General features: G+C 44.8%; 1 protein-coding gene across 4 annotated transcripts in view; it reads right to left on the minus strand.

Moving 5' to 3' along the window:
* The window catches only part of GFRA1 (GDNF family receptor alpha 1), a 203,101-nt gene that overhangs the window by 12,024 nt on the left and 170,490 nt on the right, over positions 1-20,587 (minus strand). For all 4 annotated transcript variants that reach the window (XM_038578891.1, XM_038578892.1, XM_038578889.1 and 1 more), the window contains 2 exons: positions 19,317-19,451; positions 15,378-15,559 (listed from right to left, as the gene is read on the minus strand). In XM_038578891.1, coding sequence (XP_038434819.1) covers positions 15,378-15,559; positions 19,317-19,451 — 317 coding nt within the window. The remainder of the gene's footprint in view (positions 1-15,377; positions 15,560-19,316; positions 19,452-20,587) is intronic.

A 20,587-nucleotide genomic window follows, 5' to 3' on the forward strand; every position in this document is an offset into this window, starting at 1 on the left:
CCAATTAACAGTAAGATTATGCCAAACAATGTGTGAAAGACATTTTGGTTTGGGGTAAGGGAGGCGTTTTCTAGAGCAAACATTCAGTGAGAATGGTATAAAGGCAACTCGGGGGACGGCCCTAAAATGAAACATTTGTTTTCTCAAATGTGCGGTCAGAAATGCAAATGTGCAAGAGCAACAGAAAAGATTCATTGTGGTCTCTGATGAGAAGTGCATGAAGCCTGTCTCATCAGACACGCGTTCTCATCGCCATCAGATCATATTTATTAAGCCTCTCATTCTCCTGTGCATTTATGTGCAGCTGAGTGCGGCCCCATAATGGCTCTGTGACTTATGCTGCTAACTAAAGGTTCATATAAAACGCCGTGGTCTGCAGATATAACTGACCCTGGGCTTTTGTTCACCCTCTGTTCAAAAGATGGAGCACCCTTGATACTCTGAAAAACCAGGTGAAAGCAAACATTTAAAAACTTAAAAGAAAAGCATACTTTGAGTAGACAAAGACAGATAATTGAGGAAAACCAAGTAGATTCACAGTGAGAACTGTGACCAGTTGCCATTCATGACTGCTCCCGCCTATAACTGAGCCCACCTAAGACTCATGGAACACTCCCAACTGCTCACACGACTTTCTGAGTGGGGCTCTCTCCTTTGCACAGATCAGGAAACAAGGGCTCAGAGAGGCTGGGACTTGCCAAGTTTCTGCAGCTGGAGTGCCTGCACTGAGAGAGCATCTATCCAATCTCCATCCCCTTGACTCCAAAATCCATGCACATGAACTCCATGCTAGACATGGCACACATTATCTCCCATAACCCTCAGATCAACCGGTGGAAGTAGTTCTGGTTATCCTGCTGACAGCTACAGAGGTGCCCGTGGAGGCAGTAGTAAGCCAGGGGTCATGCAGGCTGCCTGTGAGTAGACAGCAATAGCCACTCTGGGGAAACTCCTACGATGTCTACTCAGTAGACACCATCCTCAGCTTCCTGTCCCGACAGCCCTGTCCATGGTATGACTCCTCTTGGGCTTCAAAAAGGAAGGGTCCAGTGAAGGAGAACCTTCTGTTGAACCTCACAAGAGAACCGGAGCCATTTTCTTCCCACACATGAGCTCCAAGGCTCAAACACAAGGCAGAGACTGTTATTCAGGGAGACATGGTTGGCTGGAAGTCCTAAGGATAAAAGGTCAGTAGGGGATACAAGAAATTGGATTTATTTATAGTAGGTGATCTAAGTGTGCTCAGAGGTATTCTTGTAGATTACCCAGAACAAGAGAGCATATTTATGGCCAAGATGGTGCAGATGTCCTATTCCTTTTTATTAAGCATGTTTATTACCCGGTAATCGGGTTAAGCAATTGTCCAACTGCTGAATTACTGTCCCTCTGATGGACCAGCCTCACTGCCCTCTTAAACCACAGGTGCTTTTATTTGGCCTAATGGCTCTTCCTAGAATGCACTGAGGGGGTCTAGTCTTCCCATCCCCATCCTTAAGTCATTATTCCCATTTTTTGACAAAAGCGGTAAAGAAATGATGTTTGGGAGAACACATCACAAGCAGGTGATCATAAAAAATAGGTTTTTGCAGGGCACATGCCCCGTATGATGCCCAAGTTCATGACCCCAATGAATTTTGGGGTAAAGGTCACCAAATCCCCCTTTAGCAGAGGCTCCTTCTGTCTCCTGCGCAAGCACAGACCAACTGGGAAGATAAAATAACAATAAAAACAGTTGCTGTGCTGAACTGGAGGCTCAGTAACTATGCTGGAGAATTTTAATTTGTTTAATTATGACAACCCTCCTGGGCAGCAGTGCTCATTATTCCCATATTACAGATGATGAAACCCAGGGTTAAGGAGATGAAGTTACTCTCCACTAAAGTGCACAGGAAAGTTTGATTCTCTTGTAGCAAGAAACCTGATCCTTCAGTGTTTTCTATTCTTAAGCACAATCTCTTTTTCTTAAAAACTAAAGCTTCTGAGAACTAATCACACTTCTGTTGGCCTACTGTCTGCACAATCCCTTGTCAAGCATCAGCACACTCAGTGTTTGGAATCTATTATCTCAAAGTGAGCTTGGTTTGGGCATAAATTGAATGATGGTGTTGCCTATGCTCTTCATAGGACTTCACAGTCACTAAGTGCCACCCTTTACCTTGTTATAACGTAGGGGGTGCCATGTGCTGGGGCATGTGTGGAATAGGTACAGATGTCAGGAGACACCTGCGCCCAATACCTGTCCCACGACAGCAAGAATGCCTGCCAACTGTGGGCATCATTGCTGATGTGACTGTGACCTGGCAAAGGCTACCCAGATGTGCTGAGACAGACAGCCCTCAATTTCTGCCCAAGAAGCACCAAATATCAGCTAGAAGTTTTCTGGAGCTGACAAAGAAGGGGGAATTGAGTGGGAAGAAGAGAAAAGGAGGCCCCTATCATTTCAGGGTGATGTGAGAGAGTTTACCACTGCAGGTGCCCTGTCTCCTATTCACTGCTCAGGTGGGCAGGTCAGAGTCAGCCTCCCCACACCCTGCCATTACATCACAGTCACTGTTTATAACATAGTGGAAAAGTGCTGGGAGCCCCACTTGGACTATACCCCTGCTAGAAGGAGCCCAGCCACATGGGTTCTTCCTCTGATTGCTGCCATTTCTCTGCAACAGGGCTCTGATCCAGAGCTGGTCCACCCAAGGATCACTGCACCCAACGGTCCTGGGACCATATTCCTGACATGTGCTCCATGGTAGCTGTGTTTTTGTAAATGGTCCAGAGCCTCCTCTTTTCTTGATTTCAGTTGTGTGACAAAATAATGCTGGAAAACCCCAGGAATATAACAACACAAACTATAATTTCAACAATGGGAGATAGTGCCTTTTCCCTAATGCTATATGGTAATACCTTTACTACACATAACAATAATATACAATTCTAGTATAATGTAGGGCTCCCCATGTTGCCACTCACTCTCAGAATGGTGAAGTATGAGCTATCTGGAGGCAAGAATAAGGGACTTTATTAGAGTTAGGAGCTGGGGTTGAAGCGGTGTGATCAAACGGTCATCTGTCAAACAAAGAACCTTCTCAAGAGAACGAATTTACTCCCTGTTTCCACTGAAGCTCTTCTGGCTTCGTTGATGTCCACCTTGCACTTGGCAATAGGCTTATTCTGGCTGTAGGAGATTAGGGATAAAAGATTTTTAAAGAAGGAGAAAAAATGTAACTCAGAGATACCGCACTCTATGTGCTTAATTGGGAGGGCTTTGTGGTTGAGAAAAATAGATGCCACGATCTGCCTTTGTTGAAAAGGTGACATCTGGGTTCATTAAAGGTATATGTTAGATTTTGATAAAGGCTATTTTTCTAAGTCATGAAATTGGTTTTTAGGAACTTTATACTCTCCTTCATTTGAACAATTATTAAACTATAAAATAGAATTGCACAATTGCTAAAACCGTAATCTGAAATTTTACAGCCAGCTATAAAATGCTATATTATTAAACTATACTGAAGATGCTCGAGCCCATTACAACTTTTTAAATGAATTATAAAACTCTCTACTGCTGATAAAATAATCTTAAATTACAGTATTGTGTATTCTAACAATATGTTCAACCAAAGTTTGCTACCATGCAGACATGCCAATCACAAAAAAAATCGTTACTTGAATTAAGTTTGTGGAAAGCGCGCATGTGACAGCATGTGCTTCAAGCAAGGCAGACAGCAGACGTTTGCAGGCTGGGCGAGATGGCCCTTCTGCCCCACGGAGGAGTCTTTCCTCATGTTCCTTCCATCACAGGACTAGCCAAGGGTGAGACTCTCGTGTTCAAAAGCTCACAAGAGGGACTTAGCGGAACCCTGTGCACAGAGGGAAGGCCCATGGCAATAGTAATTTTTTCCCACTCAAATTCATGCCATAAATGAGATTTTTTGAACGTCAAATATTTATTTAGTACCTGCCCCTTACACATATGTATGGACTGAATGGTGTCCCCCCACCCCAAATTCATATCGTAAAACCTGATATTCCTCAGGTCCTCTGGATGTGACTATACTTGAAGATAGGCCTTCAAAGAGGTGACCCTTTGTTAAAATGAAGCTATTAGGATGGGCCCCAGTCCAGTCTGACTTTCTTTTTACAAGAAAAGGAGGCGTGGACACACACAGGGACACCAGGGATGCAGAGGCACAGGGAAAGGCCATGTGAGGATGTACTGAGGAAGCAGCCCTGTGCAAGCCATGGAGAGAAGGCTGGGAAGCCAGTCACCCTGTCTACACCTTGGTCTTGGATTTCTGGCCTCCAGAACCATGAAAAATAAATGTCTACTGCTGAAGCCCCCCCCTCCCCACCCTGGTCTGTGGTGCCTCGCTGCAGCAGCCTGAGCACACCGTGGCAATGTATGACGCTGCCCTCTGGGATGGGTGACACGCTTACCTACCTACAATGACGCCTGACTCCCAAGATGAAATGTCTGTGTTTTGGTGCCAGTGACGTGCCGCAAGCTTCCATGTCTAATAGGGTTTGAATACACAATTGAAGGCGCATTTCAGCATGCTGTAAGGCAGCCTTGACGGGGTAATACCCAATTTTTGAGCTCTGAATTCAAGCACTCTCCTGGATGAAGGGCTTTGAAAATGCTCTATAAGCAGTTATTTCGAAAACTGTTTTTACAACAGCCTCTTTCCTCCCAGGGCTAACGTGGGTGGATTCTGGGAGGCAGCTTCCCTCTGAGCTCATCTGCTGGCACCTGGAGCCGGGAAGATTAAGTCCCAGGAGGCCGCTGGCAGCCTTTCCACGCTGGGAGCACTCGGGCCCATCACACCGGGCCCCTAGGCCACTTGGCAGCCCAGTCCAGAGCTCTGCAGTGAGGCTTCCAGGGGAGCCCAGAAGCAGCCTGGGTGGGGGCCCCTGAGGCTTACAGCCTCTGCTAAGGGAAGACACCCCCCACAGCTCATTTCTCCGAGAGTGGGGGAAATAAACACACTCAATCTGAGCAGGAGAGTATTATGCAAAGGAAATGTTAGGTGTAGCCAACATTTGGATTTCTTTTTTTATGAGACCAAAACAACAGTGGTGCTAGAAAACACTCTGTAATACATAGAAATGATAGAGACCTCACAAAGACCATAAACCAAACACCACAAATAACAGGCAGCACCAAGGTCATTTTCTTAAAAGGCTCAGGAAATGGCATCTGTGTTGCCAGAGTCACTGAGATTCAGCACATGTGCTGAGGGTTCAGCAGTAATGTGTCTGGCACTGGCCATGTGATCCTGCTCAACTCCCAGCTCTCCTGAGACTCCTCTGCTCCAAGTCCATGCGTGAGACCTGAGGGTGGTGGGGTACAAAGACTTCCACCCACTCTGGTCATCTGGCAAGTGTCTCCTTTGAAATGTCACCTGTGGGTTACCCATTCAGGGTGCCAGGTGGGTGAACAAACATTCCTCAGAAGCAGGCGAGGGTGTGTGGGGCTCTGAATGTTGTGGAGTCCAGCAGGGCCTTGGATGGTGAGAACTGGATCAAGAGCCTCAGTCAGAACCACCTGTGACACCATCCACAGGTCCCACTCCAAGGGGAGTGTTGCCCTGGGAAAATGTAATGTCCAAACTTAACTTAAATGTCTAAACTTGGGCATTCGGTGGCAACTGCAGTCTCTTTTCCTTATTCTTACTTGCACCACCTGGGAAAGATCTGGTCCCTTGTGGTCGGTCACTCTTCCATCTCCATATGCCCCTTACCATGTAGGGAAACCCAAAAAGACTCTCAAAAACTTCCACTTCCCTTGTTGTAAAACAGAAAAGTTTATGAGCAAATGAGGTCTATGAGGCAGCCCTCATTTGCTGGACCAGTGATCCTCAGTCAGGGATGATTTTGCCCTCCAGGGGACACTGGGCTATGTCTGGTGATGTTTCTGATTGTCACAAGTGGGTAATGGTGCTCCTGGCATCCAGAAGGTAGAGGCCAGGGGTGCTGTCCAACACCCTAGAAGGCCCAGGACAGCCCCCACAAGAGAGACTTTCCAGGCCAAAAAGCTAAGAGGGCCAAGCCTGAGTTAAGTCTGACCTAGAGGAACTCTTGCATTCATGGCCAAGAAATCACTCTCTCAGACCTCAGCCTAAGGAACTGAAGTTCCCAAGATTGGCATAGAGGCGCCCAGCCCATCTTCTGCTAAGAATTCCAAGGAAGCAAGGGACTTCCCACAAAGAAGCATCTCACTAAATTACATTTTAAAACCACCACCCTGAGAAGGCCTCACCTTTTCTTATCCTTAACAAGCCTGTTCTACAAACTTGCAAAGTCCCCACAGGGCCCCACCAAGACCAGAAAAGCCCCTGGAAAATAGGACCCATAAAGCAATGTGTAACCCAGCCTGTCCCCTCTCAGGGCACTTCTCTATTGCCAAAGATGGGGCAAACAGGACTAGTGATATCCAAGTGCCAGAAGCATCACAAAACTTGCAGATAATAAAGACTTATTTATTTGAGTCTGAGCCAGGCTCTACAACAAAACATACTTTACAGGCAGGCTCAGAGCTAATCCTCATAACATTCCAGGAGGCTCTATGACTGTCATCCCCATTTCAGGAGTGAGGAAGATGAGGCTAAGTGGTTTGCTCAAGGATTCATGGCTGGTAAGTGGCGAAATGAGCCTGTGCTCAAAATTTCAACTCCAGCTTTCTTATGAGAAGTTTCACTGTTTGCCCTTAAAATTAAAATCAGAATTTTACTACGCTTTGTGCCTGGTTTGAGAGATAACCTCTACATCATTGGAAGTTCTTGAGTGATAGGAGTATCTTTGATATTTCATGAGCCCTTTAGATCATACCTGAGTTCATGGTAATGAGATGACTCAGAATGGGCCCTGGTCATCAGGAGACCACCTACGGGCCAAGGGCTTGTGGCTCTGAATCGTGTGAGGTCAGCCCAAGCGCCTGACCTCTAAGGAGCAGAGAGGGGTAGAAGATTACATTCAATCACAGGCCTAATGGCTCAATCAATCATGCCTATGCAATGAAACCCCAATTAAAACTCTGGTCACAGAAGCTCAGTGGAGCTTCCTGGATGGTGAATGTGTCAATGTGCCAGGAGGGTGATATGTCCTGCTTCCACAGGGAGAGGGAATGAAAGCTTTCTTTTGGAGACTCTCTCATACCTCAGCCTAAGGATCTCTCCATTTGGCTCATCCTGATTTGTATCCCTTAAAATAAAATCATAATCATAAGTATAGTGCTTTCCTCAGTTCTGAGTCATTCTAGTGAGTTGAATCTGAGGGGTCATGGGAAGCCTGGAATTTGTAGCTGGTTGGTCAGAAGTGCAGGTGGCCTGGGGATCCCTGAAGTGTGGTCATCATCTGAAGTAAGGGCAGGCTTGTTGGGGACCGTGGCCTTAACCTTTGGTGTCTATGCTGCCTCCGAGAGCTGATGTCAGAACTGAGTTCTAGGGACACCAGTTGGTGTCAGAATAGGCACCATTTCCTTTCTTTATGCCAGTTTATGAACCAGTCTGGCACCTCCATCTGCCAGATGTTCCACAAGAATGTAAGGACTGATTTTAATCTATATTGAGTGAATAATGTTACCCAGAAACAAAAAGGTAAAGTGCTCTGATTTAGGTAATACAATGTAGTCATTTAAAACACATACAAGGGAAAGATGTTCCTTTTCCTATTTCTCCTCTCCTGATCAAGCTTTTCTGTGTCTCAGGCCTATTGTCTGAGAAAATAGGAATAATAATAGTATTGACCTCATAAGGTTACTGTGGGGATTAAATGAGTCAATGTATATATATAAAGTGCTTAGAACAGTACCTGACTCATGGGAAAAGCTTATGCATATTTGCTTTATTAATACCCAACCATAAAAACCAGAGGTGATGCACGTTATCAAAACAAATAGTTCTGGATTCTATCATATTGGATGGTTTAATGTTTCTCAAAGTAGTGTTTGGAGACTACTGGTACATATGACACTATGTAGGTGGCATTACTAACATTTTTAATTTTAATATTTATATATTGATTTTAATGTATAGAGAACTAGTACATTGATTCACATATGTTTCACATATGTTTTTAACAGCTTTGGATGAGTCTAAAAATGATAGTGTTTATATAAATAAGTATACCTAGTAATTGAGTTTAAAGATAAATATGAAGCAGACAACAGTACCAGCAGAATGCAGATATGGGAAAGAATCAAAGTCCTGGTGTCAGAGGCTGAGAGGTGGGGCTGGTTCTCAGACACGACCTTTTCTGCAACTAAGACTGTGTCTTGTTCACAGCTATGCCACCTCTTCCCAATGTCAGCACTGGTTAAAGAGATGTGGCAATGGCACCTGGTAGACAGTCTTGCTCCAGTACCCAGGCTGGACCAAGATCTGACTACTGTCATGGCTCTAGTCATAACACCAAGAAGCTGGTTGTTAGGATGACACTCCCAACAGACTCCTGGGCATGGGGAGATGGTGTTTGGAAAAGTCAGAACCCCTCAAGACCTGGTCCTTTCTTTATTGACATTTGGTTTCCCTTTCTCCTTGTCCTGGTGTTCAAAGTACACCTGTACTTCCTTCCCTCCTTCCTTCGGACTTTCTATAATGACCAATTCTTCGAATCAGCAGGATACCACTCAGTTCCAATGGTTCTTACAAATTAAGGAAGCACAATCTAAAGAGTTCTGTCTTTCTTCTTTCATGGACTCCCAGATGCTGAGCACAGTTCTTCCTTTATTGTCCCAGGGTCCAGAATTAAAGCTTTCACACTTCTCAATCACACTAAGAGTGGTGACTACTTACCAAGTGGAGAGGGTTGGACAGTAATGCTGGGCCCTCTGCATACGGGCACCAGGTTTTTAATCCTCACAACAGACCTGAGAGGCAGGTGATTATTTTACAGCAGAAATTTAGAGAAGGAAGGAAACATGCCCAGGTCACAGAGCAATAGGAACTGAGGCAAGGTTCTCACTCAGGTCCGTCTGACCCCAGAGCTCATGTTCTTCCCAGCAGAGCAACTCCTAGGCTTAAGGAAAGTGCCACAGGAGGTGGCCGCAGGGTGGCTCTGCCCATTGGAATGGGTGTACTGAATCCTGGGACAACCATCCTCATGCCAGGGGCCTGGTGTGGAAGTAAGCACCTCACCCTCTCCCCTTCCAGCTTCCCACCCTCCCACCAATCATCCTGTGCAAAATCCCACCACCCTGGCCTAGCTCTCAAGCGCCTCTTCTCCAGTGGAAGATTAACAGGACGCCAAAGCACCCCATTGCTCTGCTAGCATAAATTGCAAGAAAAACATTTAGAATATTGATTAAGTGCTTCATGCTTGAAGATTTAAATTTACCTCCTGTATTTCCAGGATTAGCTGACATAATGGGGTCAGTCTGCTGGCACAAATGATTTACAGAACACCCATTGGCAGCTTTCCTTTTAAAACTCAACACTTCAAATTTTCACTTGGTCACAGCTAGAGGAGTCCTGGGTATTTAGCAGGTTTGGATAATTGCCTTCCTGCCGCCACATCTAGAATTTTGGGGTCTGGCCCTGGGAAGAGTTTTAAAATCATTTCTGGTCTGGTCTGGCCCTGTCAGGTACAAAGGGACTTTGTTTAGGTGACGGGGTACTGAAACAGCAGAGGCATATGCTGTTCTTCTGGGATGGAAGGTCTTGCTTCAGATCTAGATTATTTTTAATTTTCTAATATTCAATATTCTAATTAAATATTTGAATACTCTAATATGCAGGAGTTAAATGGATAGGCAAATCTTGCCTGCCCTCTGTCCCTCTTACCTACATCCTACAAGCCTACAACCTACAAGCACCCAGCCCATTTCTGTGAGCTTCAAACCATACTCTGAAGAGAGGGAACTATAGCAAATAAGGGAGGCCAGGGAGATGTAGACCTGGATTCAAATCCAGTGGATACTGCAGGTTCGCTCCTCAAGGAGAGATGCCCACCTCAGGGCCTTTGCTTCCACAGCCCACTGAGGGCCAGCAGTGTCCCTGTGGTGGACCCTCAGGGCTAGCTAGCATGGCCTGACCACCAAAGCAGATGATGGGTGGTTGGGAAAGAAGGGAACAGCTGCCCTCTACACTGGTGATTTTTAGCAGCAAACATTCTCACAAAGACTATCCATGGGACTGTGCTCACATCGCTTCCTTGACTGAGAACACCACATTGCTGGTTCCTTTCCAGAATGCAGCCTTAAAACCTAAGGAGAGGGGAGGAGCCCTACCTGAGATCTATCTACAACCTCTGGCCCTTCATATCTCCCCAGAGATAGATATGTTTTCTTTGGCTCATAAGAAACACTGACCCTGGTTGTGGCTCTCACTGTTCACTAGAGCTCTCCGACTGCTCACAGCTCTTCCACAGCCAGCCCGCTAGCCCTGGATCTGAGGGTGTACTCCCCAAGCTACCAGACTTCCTCCTGTCAATCACAGCTCTTTTGGGGTGGGAGGAGAGGGACACGAGTACAAAGAGGCAGAAGTAGCAGAACTTTCTCCATGAAGTCCAAGACCTACAAATGCCACTATAAGGGGTCCATATTTTAAGCTTCCAGAATTAAGTGGTGTACAATGATGCAAAGTCGGGATTTTTTCCAACACCTACTTACATCTCCCAAAGATATTTACTTTAAATAGGCGACAAGTACAGTCCATTTGGTTTAAATATCCTGAGCTTTTTCCAGCTAGCAGACCACTCAAGTGCACAGAAGATGAAATAATCGGTAGAACTTTTAATCTTCCTTTGTTTTTCATGTGACCACTTTGTACAAGTCAAAGGGATATGCCAACAATAGCACAGCCTGCGTCATGCTTGTTACTAATATGACTGCCAATTAATCCTGACATGGGAGCTTGGCGGGTTACCCAAAACCTGGTATTTTATCACCTCAGGGGGTTAGCACTTGGACATTTCTATGACATTTTATACTAATCAATCAACTTTCCTTTTTTAAAGGCAAGCCTTGCATAGGAACTGCAGATGAGTCTCTACGTCCCACACCCAAGGCCACCCATTTCCCCAAAAGAATTGGGTTTGGTTTGTTGATAATTATACTTTGGAGCCGACTTTTGAAAATGTTTATTCTTATTTCTTCCCTTCCAAAGGGGAAATCTATCTCAAATGTTAAGACAGAAACTCAAGTCCCCAAGAGTTTTCTCATATTATTGTATATTTTAAAATATTACAAGAGGGTGCCTCTCAAGGCAAGTGAACTTTAGAGCTGCCAAAGATAGCTGACTTTCTCCAAATCTGTTACCAATGGATCCCAAGCTGGTTTAAGTCAGTTCTATTCTGAGTAATGACACACATGGCTGGGACAAACGCCACTCTAAGATATTTCTAGGACCCCCTGGCAAATGGTAATTTATCTGGAGACAGCTAGGCAGGCAAAAGAAGGACAGATGGGGAGAATGAGTCTCCTGGGAGCCCTACTCCAAAGCGTGAGTCCTAAATCAGTGCCAGGTACCATGTTCTCGGGGCGAAGGCCCATCTCTTATCACTCACTCATCTCCCCCCATCCTCTGGCCTCCAATGATTCTTTCAACTGTTGTTAGTATAGGTCATTCTAAAGACATCACCAAGCTGCAAAAAAAAGTTTTGCTGGCAAACTTTTAATCTTTCCCTTATTCCTTATATCCTGGAATTGCATGAAGAATCCCAACCTAAAGCATGAACTTTGTGTTTTCCCAATTATTTGAATAGCTGCCTTCAGGAAGCAGTAGGTCATATGGCTCTCTTGAAACTAGCTTCTCACTGCTGCTTTTTCTATTCACCCCTCGCCCCCAACAAGCTCTCCTGAGGTGTAAATTAAAAATAAAAATTCTGTATTTGGAAATAAGTTGTATTTAAGGAATACAAATGATGTTTTGATACATGCATACATGATGAAAAGTTTACCATAATCAAGCTAATTAGCCTACCACCTCTGGTAGTTACCATGTTTGGGGAGGATGGGAGCAGTTAAGATGGGCTAGTATACAATACAGCACTGCTAGCCGTAGTCATCATATTGTATCCTAGAGCTCTAGATCCCATCCATCCAGGTAACTGACACCTGTGCCCTCTGACCAGTTCCTTTCCATCTCCCCCACTGCCCCGATTCTGGTACCCACCATTCTCCTTGCCTTAAAATTTCGACATTTTTAGATTCTACATATACGTGAGATCAGGAACCTAGAGGACGTGACACTAAGTGAAATGAGACAGATGCAGAAAGACAAAGCCTGGATAACCTGCTTTTCTATTTTTCATTTGTCCTTTCTGTCCATTTCTAATTCAAAGAAAGAGCCCAGATGGGTTCCTCGAAGTCATGGATTATGGCAGAAGTACACTGGCCTTGGAGCAGAAAGCCCAGCCTCTCCAAAGAATTACTGCGTGATTCTGGTTAAGTCACTCACCTTTCCCTGCCTCGGCTGCCTTATTTGTAAAAGGGAAGGATGTCTGCAAGCAAGGCACAACACCACCATCCATCTGCTGTAAAGGGACCCAGCAGCCAACTAACTCGGGATCAAGCATCACATGTGCCATTTTTAAAGTACCGTTCTGGAGGGTTCACTCTGCCCCAGCACTGAAGCATGACCCCCATCTAGTCCCCTCAACTCTGGCAGCTTGGCCATCCTCGAGTTTTGTGGAAGCGGAGGCTTGTGGAAGCCATGGTGCTGGTGAGCAGAAGGGCCGGGTGGGAACACAGGCTTGGCTGCAGAGCTCACTCCCTCACTCCCTGCCTCGTGTGCAAAACAAGGCTCAAGCAGGTCTTCTCCATAGGGGGAGAGGTGAGGGCTGATAGGACTGTGAAGGGCTCTCCGGAAGTGAAATGCTGTTTGGCTCCAAGTATATGGATTCTGTGTGTGTGTGTCACAGGGAAGAGAATTATGGCTGGGCCCTCCTTCCTCGGTCCCACACTTCCGTTTCCCCCTCCGCTGAGAAGTTAAATAGCAGTCTTGACACAAACATCATGCTTTAATTTTACTTTGCCCCTCTATTTATGAGGCAGACTTCCTATCACTAACACAGGGGAAGGAAAGGCGCCGTTTCTTGGGAACAGAGCTCATGTGTCCCCTGACGTTGCCAGGGCAACCTTGCAGCAGCACAGAGCCCTCCTCACAGGAAGGGGTGGCTGGGCAGAGCTGGGTTGGAGGCACGATGCTGTGTGGCCAAGACATGCCTGCGCCACAGGAAGCAGAAGTCCCACTCTGTGATCTGGGGGTGGGGGGGTGGGGAAGCAGGGCCTGGAGAGGTGGGGGGAATGCCTTCTTAGGGCTGACACAGTCCTCTCTCATGGAGGAAATTGTATGGAATTTCCAATGATGGCTCTTCTCCTGAAATGTCATCTCTTAATTTGGTCTGACCTTCCAAAAATGTTGACAAGCTGTGTCTTGCCCATTATTTGTAAGTTCACTGAGGAGAGAATTTTTTTTTTTTTGAGTGCCCATCTGATGAAGTTTCTGAAACACAGAAGAAGCTCAATAAACAGGCTAAAGCACCGCTTCTGCAGTCATGCTCTGTGCCCTCAGACACGTGCAGAAACGAACCTCATTTTGCTGCAGCCAGAGCTTTGCCTCTCCTATAGGTCAGGAACCCTATCTAGCTCACTCTTATCAGTGAATGACAACAGGGTCCTATCCTTCCTCTGGCCACTTGTCTTTACTGATGCTAGAATCTGAGTGGACCCAGTAAGAAGAGAAGGCTGACTGTAGGAGGAACCAGGATGCCGAGCATCAGCCAGAGATGAAGAACAGATCCCGTTTCTGTGGTGCGATGTCTGGCTCCAGATTGCCTCTTGCTGACTGGGGGCCTTTGTGAAAGTCACCCTTCCTCCCAGAGCCTGAGGGCTCTGCTGCAAGATGGAGCAGTTAGATGCTGTAATAGTCCCCAAGCCTCCTCCTACTTCTGGCAGTTTTTGCACCGTGCTTTGGATATTGGACATGCTCAGGAAATGCTTCAGAAGCATGAAGAACATCTGGTTGACCTTAGGCTGTGTGGCTTCCCCGCCTTCTCCTCAGTGCTGTGTTGTCTGTGTGTGTGTGTGTGTGTGTGTGTGTGTGTGTGTGTATGAGTGTGTCTGAAGGTTTGTATTTGGGAAGAAGACATAGGGAGATGGGACAGAGACCAGTAGCCAGCTGAATGGCACGTAGGATATCCAAAAAGAAGGGAGACCTTGGGGGAGAAAAGACAGCAATGAAATCAGAAGCAGAAGAACTACCCTATGGTTTGTAAGGAACAAAGAGGATTGTGAGTTAAAGAAGGTATTGGCAAAAGAGGTTTCTGGTGAACCTTGGTGGCAGCAGGGTGGGGAGAGAGAAAGGAGAATATACTCCAGTGACAAGTGTGAAGTGACAGCACAGTGTGTGGCACATGTCCCCTTCCCCAGCATGGCATGAAGAAGAAACCATCATGTGGTCACCACTACCCCCCAAACACAGGAAGAACTATGAAAGCAACAGGAGTCTCCTGGATTCCCAGTTCTGTGACTCATAAGCTCCGTAGGCTCCGGCAAAAGTGTTACTTCACCAAGTCCCAGTGTCCTCAAACGCAAGGAGGAGGCTAACAATAAAACTATCGCTCTCTCATAGCCGTCAGGAGGATAGCAGCCAAAGAGGTACAAACATATAAATATGTAATGTCTTGCTAAGTAGTTGAACACTCGTTACTATGAAAAAAAAATCAATAAAAAGGCCGAATAAACACTGCTTTGACTAAAGGCAGGAAACCACTGTTAGCCTGCCATTGTGGTTCTGCCCTTGCAGATCTGGATTAGCCCCAAGGAAGTCTCTTGGCCATTCACACTTGCCTCTATACACACAAGAGGCTTTGGGAGGTAGCTCCGCATGGCTCCTCCTTCTCCAGAAAAGCATTTTCTTCTGCTTCAGGAAGAATGAAGCCATATGGGACTCTACATTGGAGTTAACATCTCAATAGCAACACTGTCTCTGGTTTATCTTCAGACAGAGTTAAATACCCCACGTTAAGTGTAAATGACAGTGATGGTGACCAACCCAAGAGTGCTTTCTAGTTCAATAGGCTGCTGCTTTGTAGAGAATGCAGAATAAGGATGATAGACAAATTAAAAACCAACTCAACTTGGCCACTCCACAAACAGAAGGCTTAAAGATTCATCTGCCCTGCCCCCTCATTTTACAGGTGAAGACGCCAAGGCCAGCCCCAGGTACCCTGACCAATGTCCTACTCCCAGCAAATGGGAGTCAGTTCCAGAGTTCATCCTTCTCTGTGGCACTTCACAATCTCCATTCATCATGGTTAAAATGCACTTTTAAGATTCAAACCCAACTCATCATTAGCCATTTATCTTTAAGTGCACTGAAGGAAACTGGTCTGTGTTGCCCTCATAAGTGAGCTCCAACAGGGAGTTCAGCTGCCGCTCTTACCTGCAAATTTGCACAAGGTGGTAAAACATGAGTGGGGATTTCGTTCTCAGACCCTGCTGGCCCCAGGGGCTTGTTCTTAGCCCGGAAGGCTGTGGTGGTGGTAGCAGTGGTGGTCTGAACTGGAAGGGCTGGCTGCCACACTGTCACATCAGAGCCATTGCCAAAGGCTTGAATTGCATTTTCTGCAGTAAAACAGGAGGAAATCCAATTTCAAAGTCAAGCAGCAAATGTAACAGACAGGATACATGAAGCCAGAGAGGCACACTAGAAATTCTGATTACAGTATTGGACTTCCCTGAACAAAACCTATCCATCCATCCACCCTACACATGCTGAGAGCCAGCCATTGGGTCAGGTGCTCAAAAATCAATTCATTCATTAAGCACCGAGATGGACACTTAGATATGCTCAGAGCGCAACAAATATTGTTCCTATTTATGTACTAGGTGCTGAGCAAGATCCTTGCCCTGAGATATTCATCAGTCAAGCACCTCGAAACCCAGCCTCAAACCTATTTTGGGGGGATAGCAATCACTGTTCCATCTTCCAAGAATACCCTTGTTAAAATTCTATACTAAAAGTAAACTAGTTAGTGCTTTTTTTTTTTTAAAGTAACATATCCTTAGTTATGATGCAACTTGGTGGCATACAAACTAGTTTGGCAGGCAGTAAAATCAAACAGCAAAAAAATCTGACTCACCACCACAGAGCACCTTGCAACATGCTTTGAGCAGCCAGTATGAGCCAGGCACTGCTCAAAGTACAGATGCAACTGGTTTCTTTAAAAGAAAAAAAATTACCCAAATCTCATCAATATATAGTGAAAATTTAAGTAAGATTATTTTTTCCCTTTCTGCTCCCAGTCTTCTAAACAAAATCTGCATAATTAGGTAGGAGCAGCCCTGCTTAAATGAAAAGTTTAAAATGTAAAACTTTAAAAGCTTATTACAATTTCATGGGATTAGATTGTTTTTATGGCAAGAGTAAATTGGTTGTGTGTTGTTCCCCTCCCCAAAATGAATTAAAAACAGTTTTTAATCAGGTCCTCAGGGAGTTGGCCTGGCTTTAGGAATTTTTTATTTCATATTCATTGTGTAAGAAATCAAACTCCTCCATTTGAGACCTGAATGTGCAAATTGTTAATATATGATTCTTAGCTGGCATTTTTCGATATACAAGACAGAATAATTTAAGCCTAATCTTCCTCTTAGAAGTGACATTTTGTTCTAAAATTATTATCCTTTAGGTTCAGCAAATTGGAAGCTTGTTTTCTAAAACTTTACATTTTTTAGGCTGTAAGAAACAGCTTCGAATTAATATAAATGCTTTTTATGCTCCTAGCCATGTTACATGGCTTAGCAGGTTGGGGGGATGCAGAGAAAGAGGTACACGGGGGCCTGGTTTCCTTGAATGACCCAGAACAACCACCAACACTAACCAAAGAACACTCCTTTCTCTTTCTTGTGAAGACAGGTAGATTCAGGAGATCCCTGCCATTTATGGGTCCTACCTTTGTTTTCAGGCGTGTTTGCCTTGCTACTTGGTCATTCGTTCACTCAGTGAGTACTCACTCATTTACTCAAATATCAATGGAACAGGTACTAGATGCCAGACACTGCTCTGTGCTGGACATGCAGCAGTGAACACTGATGACAGAAATGACAGTCAAAAGCCCCTGCCCTCATGGAGACCCCATGCCAACTGGGGAGGCAAGTAAAGTGAAATACAGAATACATTCGGTGATGAGAAATGCTTGAAGAAAATGAAGCAAGGGTGAGAGTAGAATGGGCAACTGGAGTTCAAATACAGTGGTCCAGGGAGGCGAAGGTGGCAGTAACTGGGACCTTACCTCTGTCTCCAGTTCATTCTTCTCTTTCTTCCCCTCCCCTTGGCTTAAAAAGAACTGTGTTTCCTCCAATAACCAGAAATAAGCAATCAGTTAAAGCTGTGTTTGTGATAGAGGAATCCGAGAGAGATCTGGCAGGAGAATTGACGGGCTACTGCATTTGGGTTGCAATCTACAAGTTTCAATTCCTTCTACTCTATAGAGCCTTCTACAAGAGAGTGAATCTACAGCACTGTGTCTTTGGTGTGCTGTGCCCCTTCTCATCAAAGTGTAAATGGAATGACTATGAATAATTCCGGCTGGCTTTGGTCCCTGCTGAAGACCAAATGTATTTATTTTTTACTGAAAAGTCATTAGCAAAAAAAGATGCCAGACTAGTCTCCCCTTCACCAAAATATTATTAAGCAGGGACACCTTGAATTTCTCCACAAGGGAGCAGTTTTCCAGCCAGTGTGACTATAATTTTTTCTCACACTGACCTATACTCTCACTGCTTTATCTTCATTAAAACTTTCATTCTGTCAGAAGACTATGCAGGATGATGTAGAAAAGAAGGATATATACACACTTTCCAGGTTTTTTTTTTTTTTTTTTTTTTTTTTTTTTAAGGAAAGACCAAACGAGATCTGAGGTATAGTTCGGTGGGATGCCCAATGTCTTAACAAATGTCTCCATACTTCTGACTAGTTTTGTGGTGGTTCTCAATATCACTTAGGTGTTCAGAAGCTTGTGTTACTTTTAAGATGATTACAACATTTGGTTACAGCCATACTACTGAAGGACCGAGTAAGCAAATCATTTAGATTTGTCTTTTCAACAAAGGCAGCAATAAAGAGGTTTCAGAATACGTAACACCGAAAAGCTTTTCCATGTACACACAGTAAGTTATTAGCTAATTCTCTGGTAATCAGTCATTGTGTAGAGCAGAGCACCATGGAGAGTTGTCATGGCTCTTAGGGGGGTGGCTGAACCTTCATTCCTAGAAGCTTGCTCCAACATCTCTCACCAGGAAGTCCCACCTGGCCCCAGCATTTGGCCATATGTTCTCCTCCAATGGGCCCTTTAATATCAGGCATGACACAAAGGCCCCTGCCTGCAAAAGAAGGCACTGGGGCTTCAGATCCATCTCTGGCATGGAGGGTCCAGGAGAATAACAACTGTTTACTCAACTGTGAAATGGAGATGCTCATACCTATATCTCCTAGGACCCTTGTGCCAATTACAGTAAATGAGATAATGTATATATTGCACTCCCTATAGAGTGAGTTGAAGGCACCCAATAAATTCATGATGCCTGCCACAAAATGAGAGTGAGGTACTCAAGCATCTCGGCTGGATCATCACCTCAAGCGTGCACATCTCAGTGGACAGAAGGGAGACCTGGCACAGGTCTGACGAATGCCCATTGTTCACACCTGTACATTCCTCTCTATCCCTCTCCCTTTGGGAAACATGTTTCCAAATTGCCTGAAGGCAACTGTAATAAAAACCAATACTATTTTCAAGCAGGAGCTCCCCCGCCGCCCTCCCGCCCCACCGGGTGCTCATCTCTCTCTCCCGAGATAACTGACATCCTGAGGCTCCTGGCTGCATCACCAGCTTATCCTACTCAAGAATTGTGGCTTCTCCTCTGAGCCAGCCCTGAACATCCAGGGGGCTATTGATGTTAATGTTCTAATTTTTCTCAGAGAGCCCTTGGAGGCTTACCCCTGTCTAATTTGTCTGAGCTTCTCACGCTGTATATTGCGCCCAGGTTTTAAGAACCTTTGGAACAGACTTTGCACTGGTTGCCAAGATCAAAATTTGATCTGTGGGTAGTAGTGTTCTATCCGACATAATGTACCCTCCGTTGTTTGAATCTCTTGCTCTCTTAGGCCTTTGGATTCCCGGACTTGGCAGCACCCACTTGCTCTGTTCCCTGCTGCATTGCATAGTATGGCCAAGAGATGCTGGATTCACCACCAGCGAGCAGGAAAAAAGCAACAGAGAGAGAAAGAAAGAAGAGGCAGACACAAGAAACATGGAGGTACAGCTTGAACACAGAGAGGAGACCATGTCTGTGTGTTTGCTTCCTTTTTCTTTTTAAAACTCACTAAGACAAGTATTGTCCTTGAAGAAATTCAAAAATTTCAAGCACTCTTCTAGATCGTTCCCACTGTTGCTGCAGTCACACCACGGGGCCACGCTGAGGCTACTGGAGTCTATGTAGTTGGGGGTCATAACTGTACCTAAAAAAGTAAAAACAAGGCATCTTGTTCTTATGTGACAGTACAGACTTTTCTATAGCCTAAAAAGAAACAAACGCTCCTCTGATGGTGGATGCGCCACGGATAATTACAAACACTGTGTTTGCTGAGTGGGAAATTATGTTAAACAGTTCATTTTCTTGGCAATTTATCTTGAGCACAAAAAATAATTTACACATTTACTTTAAAAATTATAACAGAACTCCTTGAGCTGCACTTAGGGTATTTTTTTTTCCTGCACAAATGGTATGGATGTTACGGAGTAGGAGAGAATTAACTTAGAATGCATGAGTTGCCAAATCCCTTGCATTTTCTTGAAAATGTCATTAATCTTCATAAATAGATAGAACTGGTTTTACATATCTTAAAAATCCTTTTAGGACTTTGTATGCACTTCCCTCAGAAGCAAATGGCTCCTTCAAAGTAACACAGGGAAGCTTAGAAGCTATCCTTTGGGTTACCCCACATCCGGAACATATATAACGAGGCCTCTGCTCACCAGGCTCTCAACTGATTTAAATAAAGTCTTCCAAGTTGCGAAGGAATTGGAAATAAACAGTGGAAATTCTCTATGCTGATGGCTTTTAGAGTATTGTCTCAATAGTCCTCAAAAGTCCTCAAAGAATTACTGGGTGGTCTTTCTTGCCTACATCTTCCTATATTCATGGTTTTTCTGATGAGCTCTGTGCTGGTGTAAATAAACAATGCATTTATACTTAATACAACTCAAATGTCTTCTCCTGGGTGGCTCACACCAGGCGATGCCTATTCATGCCAAGAAGCCTTCTGTTTTTCTGTATTTTATGGACCTAAGAAGTAATAGGCGGTCAGTGAGCCATAGGATATATTTGGTTCATAAACAGAAAGAAAAATTCTTTGTAAGCTCTTCTGGGTCAAGGACATATCTTTTTTGCCCTACATTCCTTACCAGTTTGAGTACATTATCTCCCATTATACCTCGGGATGGGAACTTTGACCCACAGCAGACAGTGAGCACCTAACTTTGGAGGAAAAAGGAAAAGACATCCAAAACCCTAAGCCAAGAGGTTAAAATGTGTATCTACTAGGCAGCTACTGAATGCTGGGCACCACGATGGATCCCTGACATATGGAAGAAG

The sequence above is a fragment of the Canis lupus genome, chromosome 28, assembly GCF_011100685.1.
Source record: "Canis lupus familiaris isolate Mischka breed German Shepherd chromosome 28, alternate assembly UU_Cfam_GSD_1.0, whole genome shotgun sequence".
Taxonomy (NCBI): Eukaryota; Metazoa; Chordata; class Mammalia; order Carnivora; family Canidae; genus Canis; species Canis lupus.